Raw genomic sequence first — 12686 nt, forward strand, 5'->3', positions numbered from 1 at the left:
TTAAAACTGAAACTAGCGCACAACCTCAATGTCTTTGTTCTCAGCCACTCCCTCTGTTCGCTGATTGGATCGGAAAAATTTGGACGAAAAAAAAACGGTGAATATTCCGCAAACCCAGACGTTCTACTGAAGGGAAATCAAAATTTAGCGGAGAACGTAGTCGGGCGGAGCCAGGCTACAATTTTATGTTTTTTGTCTTGTCATTGGGGGCCGATGTTCACCAGTTTTCAGTTAGTTGTTTTCAGTTAGGTAAATGCATCTTTGTTGATTTGCTCGATTCACCTGTGTTGTGTGTATTTAAGTTCTCAGTTTTGCTTTGTTAGCCAATGGGTCTTCCTCGTGTATACGCTGCCAGTTTGCCTGACGTTTGTACAGCCTTTTGTTGACAAGAAGGTAAAGTTTATTTTTGAGTTATTCCAAGCCTGGGTTTTGAGTGTCTCTCTGCCGGAGTTCACATTTCTCTTTTTGATCTATGTCAAGTGTAATGCTAGATGCTAGGCATGTCATGCATTAAAAAACGTATCCTTCAGCAAACAGGATGAACCACATCTTCCAATATTGGACATAGAAATATCTGTGTCATATTCCAGGAAAATTGGAACTAAAACTAAACGAACTAACTCTAACTAAAAACAATGTTATTTTAATATTGTGTGGGAAACAACCAAAGCACTCTACTCAACAAACCGCAAAGTCTGGGACCCAGCATTGATTAACTGTGTTAAGAACTGCCTTCCTATCAGAAAAAGGTATGATTGACATGTAAGCGTGACCAATTACAGACCGGACACCGGACAACGTTCACATAGGAAAACCCCCTTGGTGAAACAAATGTGAAAAAACGGCTATAGTGACGGATTGAATAAACGTATGAATGTAAACATTTGAATAAACCTGTTTCATACATGTGGCTCCGAAGCTATGGCTAGATCAATGGGAAAAACTGACAGCCAATGATAGTGCTGTATTGGGTCTCTCTAGAATCTGAAAGGCTTCCCCAGCTCTATTCACCGTACGTTCAGTATGGGTCGCATGGGGACATTGAGGAAATGTCTCCATGAACCAAGAGGCTGAGACTGCATATCGAGTAATGTAACTTGCCTCTAGGCAGCATTTGTTCATTTCAAATCGTGGTAATAATCTCCATAATGTTGTATGTACAAGGAAGCTAAAAAATAATCTGATCCGCTATGACAGGGGCCAGCAACGAGCGGCCCAACGGGCGCAGCTGGCCCTCAGGCAATAATATTTGGCTTTGCAGATAATTGTAGAAATGTGTGGGTTGGTTTTACTCATCCAGAATCCATTGTTTGACTGCATGTTTAGCATTTTTAAATAGCGCTAGCGATGTTCTAACATTATCCCTCTATTCTTTGTCCATCCCTCCAGACACCTCTCCATTCCACTGCCGGTAAGCAGGCGGGTCTTCAGCCTGAGTTGGTTGCTTCCTGTCTACTTCCTGTTTGCCGTCGGTTACGACGTCCTGTTGACCCTGATGGAGGTGGCCGAGAGCCTTCACATCTACAAGCACGGCCCACTCATGGCTGCCAACGGTAGCCCACTAACGCCAGCCAATACTAGTTCTCCGTTGTGACTGTGACAGATGGAGATGGACATGTGTGGGCGCCATGGACAAAGACAAACAAGCATAACCTGAAAGAAACCATCAGGCGCCATCCCTTAAACAGTATTGCACAAAGCATTTCACGAATAGGGGTTGTCTTGTAAGTACTCCCCTTGCAGCAGAATGCGCTGGTCCACAGAATGAAAGCCAATAACGAGTACTTTAGCGAGAATGGAAACATAACCCAGACTAAATTTGTCACAGAGAATGTAACTTTCATTAATTTGTAAACTGGTTCATGACATTTTATTCCTTTGGTGATAATGACTGTGTGAATGTAGTATCCCTGTGGATAACTACTTAAAGGTTGGGTATGGAATTCTCTTTTTTGGCCATTTTTGCGAAATTACTTGAAATCCTTATCATAACCCACTTACAGCCACTGAGTTAGAAGTACTGACATGAAAATTAAACAAGTCAATCATCTGTGGAACGGGCAGGGCTCGAAAAACTCCAGCCAATGATTTCCAGAACCAGCGAGTGGCATTGGACAGTCAGTATGTCAATCAAACGGTCGTACTGCACTCCCCCTCCCCCGCTCCCCGCGCATGACCCCTTCGTGCATGTACTCAAAGCTCGTGACCAAGCTTCTGTTTGTTGTTATCCTGCGGTAGCTACTGGAGGAAGCTAACTAGCTAATGGCTCGCTCTCGTGCATCTGTGTTTGTGCTCTTGCATGACTGCGCGTCCAGGTACTTCGAATGGGTGGAGTCAGAGTCAGCATTGAAGGAGAGGGGGTAGGACCATTTCAGTTGTGTATTTTTTCAAAATCTGCTGGCGTTTCCCATACCCATACCCAACCCTTAACCTATAGAACCATTTCAAACATGAAACACAGGATCAAATGGCATTGTCTTTGGAAAATACCACTATTTTTTCTTTTTTTCGACAATAATAGCTATCAAAATACCCTTGGACCTTGTGGAATTAGGGCATCTAAAAGATGTGTTGAATGAAGAATTACTTTTTCACCCATCCATGCTAGGTTTCGGTTTATGTCCGATGGCACTTTCAACTTCTTCAATGTTTTTTAGGTAACCTACGCATGTGCTGAGAAGTCTGGCTGTGTTTTAAAGTAGATCTCATGAATCAAGCATTATGTTTTCTTCTTTTGTATCTTTCTTCCTGTTTTTCTTTCTTCGTTGGTTCGACCAAACTCCAATAGCTGTGGTTATTCATGTTGTGAATAAGAGGGAGGCATAGGAGGACAGCATTGATCGATTGATTTCATATCAAATATAGACACACAAAGGTACACAACCACACACACTTGCTCTAAATCACAAGTCACAGAACCATACTGAGTGCCAAATGAAAAGATATATTTATTCACTAAATAATATAATAGTTTGTAGTTTGCTGAACAAAACCATTTATAAACGCTGTTTTAAAAGCTTTAAAAAGAAAACACTGGACAGCATTTTGTCCTAATTTAGCTTTATCTATTTTACACTTCTTACTTTTTTGGTCTTTCTCTGACGGCTCTACACTGTTTGTCTTAGGAGCACTTTTCGCACATGTGTCAGTATTTATTATGTTCCCAGAAATGAGTATGTATTTTAATCATGTCACTAACGCAGAAGCCATGAGCAGATATCAGACTTTGTCAAATCATTGTTTTCAATGATTAAATTCATATTTTCCGCTTTGAGTCAAGTTGCTTGATGTTTTACTTTGATTTACAATTGTTTATTTACTAAATGTCAACAAGGACTTTGTTTTGCATCTTTGTTCTGCTACCAAATTCAGCCAACAGCCATTCTCCAAACCTGGGGGGGGGGGGGCTGTAACTTAATAACTGGTACCGCGATTCTAGGTTATGGTATATTTATGTTTCTTTCAAATTGTTGCAATACAACAACTCTCAAGGCATCTTAAATCCGGTCCTAGTATTTATAGTATTCTGGCACAATATGTATTTAATGGTATGTCACGGAAACAGAAAATGAAGATGGCGCCATTAACAATTCTCCCCATTCTCTGAAAGTAAAATGAAGATTCCAGTTCAGTTCAGTTCAGTTCGGTCCATTTATTACCTCAGCCTCCGATTCTCCATGGGAGTTTAATATTGCAATGAAGTCAAGTTTACATGAGATTACTGCAAATGTCCACAAGGTGTCAGGCTTCTACAATAGCAGCTCATCTTCCCTAAAGTCGTCCACACCTTTACATCCACTCCATCTCATCCTCTTCTTTTATCTCAGGCAAATTTCAGAAGTTTAAATCGATGTGTGTGAGTGTGCATCCATATGTGTGTGTGTGTGTGTGTGTGTGTGTGTGTGTGTGTGTGTGTGTGTGTGTGTGTGTGTGTGTGTGTGTGTGTGTGTGTGTGTGTGTGTGTGTGTGTGTGTGTGTGTGTGTGTGTGTGTGTGCGTGTGTGTGTGTGTCTAACTCCTTGGCTGAATGAGTGGTTGGCGGGGCCAGCTGCAGATAGGATGGATATCCTTGAGTGCCGGCCCCTCAGTGCATTGGACTGCGGGGTTGAAACGGGGCAGTTGAAGGCAGACTGGCTCGATCATCTCAGGCTGCAGGTCCACCTTGTTCTAATGGAGCAACCAAAACCATCGATTGGTGTAATGTAAAAAGGTGACATTGAAAATATGCCTCTTTGACATCACAAGTGGGCGTGTCCACCTAGATGTGTGACGGAGGGATGAGCAACGTTTGCTACAGTCCACTGGGTAGGCGGGTAGACTGATCTATCCGGCCCACATCAAGGTGGACACGCCCACTTGTGATGTCGGAAGAGGCAGATGTTCAAAACGGCTTGTAACGGCTAATCCCACACACCTGGTGGTATAATATGTCACTGTTAAGGACAATGTGAATGTCCCATTTGTTGGATTTTACAGATTTCACATTTAAAAAAACACTGGCCCGCTGTGTTTGCTAATGTTGAGCCTTCATAAGATAGTTAGCGAAAACATGTAGATATTGCTGATAATGTTGATTCAAATTGTACTGATAATCCTCTGAGATTTTGATGTTTGATGTTTGAAATGGTTACAGGGCAGACCGTGTTTTTGTATGTCATGTTGGAGGCCCATTATTTTTGGCCTATGTATTTATGCATTCTGTGCATTAGCAAGCATCCTTTGCCAACTGCGGTTTACATTTTGGAGGGTGGATTCCCACTCCGTTCAGTTAGTTATTTTCAACTCAAGGTCATGTCCGACTGCAATAAATAAAAATGTATACGATTTGCTACTGATTCCCTTGGATGATGACCAGAGCATAATGCTCAAAAGGAATACAACAGAAAATGTTAACACTAATTTCTAAATGGTTCACAAGGGAATCAACAAATATCTCTAGGCAAAGATGTAACGCTGTTTCCTGTAATGCAACCCAATTGAAAATGCGTTGACTTGAACTCACCACAGCTGGATACGTCTCACAGTAAAGGCGGCTACTTCTAGGGTTTTCACTGCTCTTGCAGAAGATATGACGCTGCAGAAAGAGTGAGGTAAGAACCAGAAGATCAGCTGGCGACAATATTATATTATATTTCACTTTCTCATTTATTTAAAAGAGGGAGGTGTTATTTTTCAGACAAAGCTTTGACCACTATCTCTGGTTTCTATTCTGTGTGTGTGTGTGTGTGTGTGTGTGTGTGTGTGTGTGTGTGTGTGTGTGTGTGTGTGTGTGTGTGTGTGTGTGTGTGTGTGTGTGTGTGTGTGTGTGTGTGTGTGTGTGTGTGTGTGTGTGTTTGTGCGTGCAAAAGCAGGTTAGTTTCTCTGCCTGTGTGTGTGATGGGTGTCTGTGTATGTTAACTTGAGTGCAAGGGGTGTGTCTGGGAGTAGGTGTGTGTGTTTTGATGTGTGTGTGTGGTTGTGTGTGTGTGTACTCACAGCTCTGTCAGGACAGAGGGGAGTGCATGCCTCTGGGACTATCCTGGATCCCACTGGGCAGTGAGTCTCCACCATTGCAAACTCAGCCACATAGTTCATCCCCACTCCCATGATGTACTAGAAGATGAAGGGAGACAGTCAGACCTGCGTCCAGCTAAAGCAGCCTGCTTGTTGTTATCAGTCCTTATTGTCATTTTGTGACTGCTCGCTTAAGTAGGTCTCCTCAATTGTATATATTTTTTACATAAATCTGATTGTTAGTTTAGTTTGAATGTATACAACATTTTACAGAATTCTGCATTATACAAAATTGACAAAAAAGATGGCGCACAAAACTATCATCAAAAAAGAAAATGGACACCATGTGTATTGCATGCGTTTGTGTTTGTGTTTACCGATGCGCTCATTCTTCCCACGTCACTTAGCACAAAGTAGTGTTCTGTTGCGTTTAAGACGTTGTACTTCCTAATCACTCCCCTAATTCTTTGGAGACCTTCGACATTAGTAAGATCCTGCAGCCTGGGACAGTCCGGACACATCCTCAACTCCTCCTCATCTGCCGATACCAACAGGAGAGGGGCGGACACAGTGTAAGTAAAGTAGAACCATGTCTCTGTTGGTGGAAAGCCCTCCTTCTTGACTCCAAGCATGTCAAATAAGGTTAAGGGTGACATTTTACAAGACAGTATCCTTTTAGTGTAACTCCTCGATCCCAGATTAGCCTAAAGCTTAACCTAGTGTTGAAGTTGTTTTCTTTACCTATTGCTATCTTAACCCTTAAACCTTAACCCTTAACATTTTGGTAATAATGTTAAGGATAGTTGAGCTCTTGGACGGCTGTAAGGTAAAATGTACAGTAATGTATGTTACCGTTGTCATTGTTCATGCATTCTGAGAATCTTGTGAGAATATGAAAGTGAATCAAAAAAAGCCTACCTTTAGTAGTTTCACATTTATGTGAAACGACCGATGCGACATCTCCCTGGACGGATAACACAACCACACAGCCTGCCATCACAACCTATATTTGGCGTTGAGGGGGGGGATGAAGAGAGAGGGAGAGAGATGAAGTTGTTGGGTAGTAAAGGATTTCTTAAAAAAGGCTTCACATGTGTCGGATATGGGGAGGGGAGAGTCTGAAGAGTTACCGTTCCCCCGGCATGACGGACTTCACACTCCTCAAAGTGTTTGGGGTCGGAGCTGTGGCATTTGGTCTCCTGGAGGTTCACCCTCATCACGATCGAACACCCTTGTACTTTCTTGAGAGTGAAGAGTAAAGAAATCCAAGTGATAAGTGTGATTATTATTATTAGTATTATCAAACATCAACCAGACATGTCTCTCTGACTCAGTGCACTCTCTCCAGTTGTTCTTAAACTTCTCACTCAGCCTCATTTGTATATATATATACTATTTGCCCAAACATGTTAAGGGGCGCAGGGGGGGGGTCACACCTGATCCGCGCTTACGACGATGACCTCTGACAGCTGGAACTTGTAGCCATGGTCCTGTTGCTGGTTGATATGCTGGATGGCGAAGCGGACGGCTTTGGTCTCCAACCCGTCCACGCTGCAGGTCACAGGCTCCAGCGCGGGCGCAGCCCCACACAGCGCGACCGCCGCGCTCAGCAACAACACTAGTCCTCTCATGATGATGACGGCCTGGCTGAGGGAGGAGAAGGGGCAGTAGAGGGATGGGTGCAGCACGATGAGGCCAGGGGGCTTATATAGAGAGACTCTGGGGTGAGGATAACGTGGGCCGATGCTAACGCAGTAGAGGTCAAGGGGCATAGCTGGGCTGCCAAATAAACAGAGACTTCAACCGCCCTGGGTCTGTGGTCGGTGATGGCTGTCAGAGCAAACAGGAATTGTTGTTTTTTTGCAAAAATGTAGTCCTTGCATTTCCCTTAACCTTTCCTTTTAACCTTTTCAGAGGGTTAAAAGGTGTCATGCAGTTAGACCTGTAAAGCCCTCTGAGAAAATGTACTTGACTTGAGTGGTATTAGAACTTTATTTCGGGTTTTGCTTAAGATACTACAATAACAAAAGATGAATACTAAATTAACATATTGTGTGCAAAGCATTTGTTGGCATTTGTGTCTTTTGTTTTAGTTTTTACCAATCTGTATTCAGGGAGTCTCATTGATGTTAGGCACCTCAGTGAAAATTATATAGACAAATATGCCTTAGATTTACACTGCAAACTAAAATAGGGGGAACAGAATATATCTGTTACCTTGTGAAAAGAAAAGGGGGGGGATGAACAAATTATACCGTCATTTGTTCACCCTAGTCTTGTGTCTTAAAGTCTTGTGTCTTACACAATAATCACAATATTAGCAAAACTACACAGTAAGGATTGGGAACTCTTGACAGGATCAATACATACAAAGTGGCTTGGAGAAGCTGGATCAGCGAAAAACAGAACACCAGGCTCAAAGTTTAATCAGAAAATACAGGAAAGTTAATCATTAAATTTAAACTTGGGTTACATAAAAATTGAACTTACCAAGAGGTGAATGACAAGGTTTGTATATATTGTGCAAAGCAGGAATTGCACATATTTGTTTTATTACTTCTTTCAAAAATAGAGAACACAATACGTTTTCTAATCTAAATACCAATCTTCTTATAAATTCACAAATTCTATTCTAATTCTATTCAAAGTTTAGCTTGACGGTGGCTCATCCGGGGAGAGCGTGTACCATCAAGGCTTGGTCCTGATCGCAGCGACCCGGGGCTGATTCCTGCCCGCGGTCCTATGCTGCATGTCCTCCCCTCTCTCTCCCATACCTTCATGTCCATCTCACTCTATAAAAATGCAAAAACAGATCTTTAACAAAAAAGTTTGACCTGAGAGTTTAGTGTGAATAGAAGTTTTGCAATATGGCCTTTGAGGCCTTTTGAAAAAAATTACGAATACCAACTTAAAGACCAAGGGAACCCGCTGTTTCAGATGAAATTTCTAACACTACATTTATAACAGGTTCTTGACAGATACAACGCATACTGAAAAAGTATCATCAATTTGGCGTGGGTTGTGCGGATGCCATGCGGATAACACGCCCCCCTCTTTATGAAGACCCTCAGAACCAAAACCCATTTTTTGTGTTTTGGACACATATTGTTGAGAGCTTTTCTTGGGATTTTGAGGTAAGAATAATAAAGAAAGAAATAAAGAAAGATCCACAATAGTTAAGCTCTGCTTGCAGCACTCACCAAATAACTAACAAACTAGAAATGATATCACTGAAAGAAGATAATGACAATATAATGCACTTTTCGCTCTAGAAATGTTTAAATGTCGAATTTATATACAAATATTGCATTTCCCACTGAGAATAAAACAAATGTAGGCAATCTTGTTTCTTTCTCGCAGAAAGACACTTGACAGTCACGGCACGTGGATGCAGGCCTATGCAAAAGAAAGTGTCACTATTTTAGAGTTGTTATTGTAAAACTACTATGTCTTCTGCTATTCCCCTAATTATACCACATTTTGGTTTTAGACTGAGTTGGCCAATGCCACAGTTCCTTTAGGGTGACCAGAATTGGGTCAATAAAACTCAGTAGACTGCAGTTATATTGACATAACTACAGAGTTCAGAAAGTGTACTATATCAATACTGACCATATCTGTTTATTTACACTCTGGCTTGGAAAGACATCATCAACTGATACAGAACAAAAGGCTCAAAGTTTAACCAGTGTACCGAAAATAATTGAAGAGACCAGTGATGGGAACAACTGTCCAAATGGATTTCCACACGGATTCAATGGTTTGCTCAGACTTGTATTATCCCTTGCCATAACCAGCACCCCTTTTATTTATTTGGACGCTGGCCCTGTTAGACTGCCCTTGCACTGTGTATTGCCTCCTCTTGTTGGCACACCTCAGAAACAACCAGCTTCCTCCTTTTGGCTGCGGTTGCTTTGTGCCAAGTCTGACAACTTGTCAGGAGATCAACACCCCAACTCCCATGATGCACCTGCCCCTCAATGTCTCTGTGCCTGAGAGCAGATTTATAGCTTGCTCTTTAGCCTCAGACGGGGTCCACTTTCTCTGTGTTGTCAGCCTGCATGGGAGCAGTTACATTGAATGAAACAAGAAGTGAAAGTAAGGGTTTGTAGAAATATTTGATGCAAAGTAGGAACGGCACAGATTGACTTTATTACTTTAAAATAGAATGGAGCATACAATACATTTTTTAAATCCCCCAAAATAAATACATTCACAAAGGGATTTGAACAAATTAAGTATATTAAATAAAGTTGATCTGAATATAAACATACAAATCAATAAATAATTGGTACTCAATACACTAGGTAATATGCTGAACATGTTTAAAATAACAAACCAACCATAGTAGAAACAATTGTATATCCACAGAGAATTATATAGCAGCTATAACAAACATGTAGCACTGGTTACGTAATGAACAACGACATGGCTGAGTCAAATGCCATAGCTTTGTAATTCTAGCAAAGATTGTATGAAGACAATGAGATGACATGATTTTCAAATAATGGCTGAAGTACTTGATGATAGAATCGATCCGTGGGTTCGAATGCACATTTGTGTGTCTGAATGTTTTCTTACATTGTTGCGTGATAACCGCAGCAAACAAAAATGTACAGAAATGTCCCATGGGTAATGAAGAAATCAATAACGGTCAATAAACCACCCTTGAAATAAAAGGAGACATTCTTCATGTGCGTTGTGGACCTATTTAGGAGACAATTTCACCCAAAGCGACTTACAATGGATTCAGATACATGTCATTAAGGAAGCAGGTAGGTGGGGCAGGTGGGAAGGGACCTAGGGTAGGGACCCAGGGGCCATCTGGCTCCAGGAGGCCCCCTGCAGGTAGGCTGCGGCATTGGGGATGGATCTCTCCCACACCTGTCGGCTGGGAGCCGTACATCCCCGCCACTGCATTGTCCTGCTCCAGATTATTACGAACCATCTGTACCAGATAATATCTTTTGGAATAGGAATTCCTAGACTCTGCATCATTAAAAACGTAAACAAATATATGACTTAGAGTGGGGAAGATTGAGGTTTGTAGAGGAAACCCCATCTGTATAGCAAGCATATCTTACACTTTCATACTTTACAAGATTATTACATATAAAAGGAGAAATAAAAGGATAGATAATGCCCTTGAAATACATCACCATGCATCTTCACACTGTACATTGATGTTGATTCGGAGGGAACATTGGCTGAAATCATAGAATTTAAACGGATAGAATGTGTTTCTGTGATCAAGCATCTTCCCGTAGAGTCCATTATTTTGGGTAATAGTCATATTTTGACATTCATTTGTGCTACTTTAAACGACGACTGTATTAAAAAATCGAAGACAAAGGCCTACATAAAGTCTAGAATTATAAAACAGTCTGGAGACACCTAACCATGAAAAATATGGCAGCCATTAAATGTTTCAACGTCATGAAGATATCGTATATTATCTCTTTTTAAATCTGCGACTTAGGAAGCTGGACTTGTGACATGTCCCAGTGTCAGAGGTTGTCAACGCCCGTTGAGAGAGTCCCGATTCAAAAGGGAAACTTCATTAAAGGAGAACCGCAGATGGATACATTCTATGCTTTTAAATTCCATTCCTGAGAACTTTGGAGAAAGACAGTGGCGGCATTATCTTGAACTTCTGGCATGCTGAACATGAAAACAAAAAACCCTGGCATATTTTCTTTTGTAAAATAGTATCTTATAAATGTGAAGCAGTGCTGTCAACAAAATGGGGCTGACACAAGACGGGAGCAGTTCTCTAGAGCAGTGCCGACAGTATGATTACATAGTAATAACTGTTATTTGCTGCTACTACCAGTCATTCGACTCACTGCGACTCAAATTAAGCTTCCAAACCTTTCTCCACTCTCCTAACACCATGAGTATTCAGAAATAGGTGCAAGACCAAAATCTTTCACAGCCCCCTACTGGTGGTTTTCTGCAATAACACATTTGCCATGTACAAGAAACCAGGGCAAGGGTAGTAGACTCAACAAGTGAAGTTGAGTCTACTACTATGCCCTGGTACATAGAAGGAGCAGACATCTGTGTCGGTATTTTTTAACATTTGAATAACCAATGCTGAGAGACGTTTTTTAAGGAAGAAAAAACGGGTAGGGAAGGCTACAGAAAATCACTTTAGAATATATTTTTACTCAGCACCTTTACGATATTAATTTGATCTCTGATAGATGACTCTTAAGCAAATAACACAATTCGATATTCCCTATTTTTATGACTTGACTTGTAGTGCTATCTTTTAAAACCTGTTAACACACTAACTTTAGCAAGGAATTAGTCAAATAGTTATGTGTGTGGAAATGTAAATCTGTACATTTAGATTGCACCGAGTAGCAAACCACTCTAAATCTGCGTTAAGTTTTACTTTGAATGAACTCAAATATTCCCTTAGACCGAATAATATAATATCCAATTAACGCTCCATCGACACATGCTTTCCATACATTTCCTCCTTGATATGACAGCTACTAGTTCCCTCTTGTAAAGTAGGACTGTACGAAAGGCCTGTCTGGAGATAATATACGTTGTATGTGAAGAAATAATTGGACGACTGGTCCTCTGCTGAATCTTAATCAATAAAAAAAATAACATTAGCTGTTCGTTATGTAACGGTGAATTGTATCCAATTACTTGAAATATGTTTATTTCCCCCCCTGGCTATATGTACCCACTCAGGCAGTCATAACACGCTCACAAATCATCGATCATTTTCCCCCTGTACGACCACAAACAAGGTTTAGCTTCAGTGATTTGTGTTGTAACATGGACGCAGCTTGTTCCACGTCCCGTATCAGACACCGTGGATGCTTTTGTACATGAGGTCCCAGATGTATGGCTAAACCGACTCGCAGAGTTTCCTCCCTGCTATCTCATGTTGAAACATCATGAGTAGATCCAACGCAGTAATATACTGTTGAATGTATCTACCCTCCGTGACCATATAGACAACAGAATATAGTCTACCCTCAGTATTATTGTATGAAAGTGTGTGCGTGTGTGTGTGTGTGTGTGTGGGTTTGTGGAGTGGGGGAGGGGGGGGGGGGGGTCGCTTTATGCAAACATCAGACGGATTTACTTTCAGATTTGATTGGAGCGATGTGAGTGAGTCACAGCAGCCAAAGCCTATTCTCAGTAAGTAATCACCTTCACTGGCAAAGT

At 41.3% G+C, this 12686-nt stretch overlaps 2 protein-coding genes across 2 annotated transcripts in view; one reads left to right on the top strand and one right to left on the bottom strand.

The window, feature by feature from the left end:
- The window catches only part of si:ch211-51h4.2 (uncharacterized), a 74924-nt gene extending 71589 nt beyond the window's left edge, over nt 1–3335 (top strand). Inside the window, exon 20 of the mRNA XM_056603268.1 lies at nt 1390–3335. Coding sequence (XP_056459243.1) covers nt 1390–1594 — 205 coding nt within the window. The 3' untranslated portion in view covers nt 1595–3335. The remainder of the gene's footprint in view (nt 1–1389) is intronic.
- Nucleotides 3336–3632: 297 nt separating this feature from the next.
- Nucleotides 3633–7279, bottom strand: LOC130393556 (alpha-2-HS-glycoprotein-like). The gene is made up of 7 exons (XM_056604234.1): nt 6929–7279; nt 6623–6733; nt 6411–6495; nt 5870–6030; nt 5475–5591; nt 5002–5073; nt 3633–4166 (listed from the first exon to the last, which is right to left on the bottom strand). The coding sequence occupies exons 1-7, from the start codon at nt 7262–7264 to the stop codon at nt 4011–4013; spliced, it is 1038 nt and encodes a 345-aa protein (XP_056460209.1). The 5' UTR covers nt 7265–7279; the 3' UTR covers nt 3633–4010.
- Nucleotides 7280–12686: the final 5407 nt, after the last annotated feature.

The sequence above is a fragment of the Gadus chalcogrammus genome, chromosome 12, assembly GCF_026213295.1.
Source record: "Gadus chalcogrammus isolate NIFS_2021 chromosome 12, NIFS_Gcha_1.0, whole genome shotgun sequence".
Classification (NCBI taxonomy): Eukaryota; Metazoa; Chordata; class Actinopteri; order Gadiformes; family Gadidae; genus Gadus; species Gadus chalcogrammus.

What these genes read in the sequence shown, in the direction of transcription:
- LOC130393556 (XM_056604234.1), bottom strand. Translation starts at nt 7,264, where the DNA reads ATGCCCCTTGACCTCTACTGCGTTAGCATCGGCCCACGTTATCCTCAC. An exon ending in TAAATGTGAAACTACTAAAG is followed by an intron (nt 6,031 to 6,410) that starts GTAGGCTTTTTT and finishes TGGTATCGGCAG; the next exon opens with ATGAGGAGGAGTTGAGGATG. An exon ending in TGGGAAGAATGAGCGCATCG is followed by an intron (nt 5,592 to 5,869) that starts GTAAACACAAAC and finishes TTCATCTTCTAG; the next exon opens with TACATCATGGGAGTGGGGAT.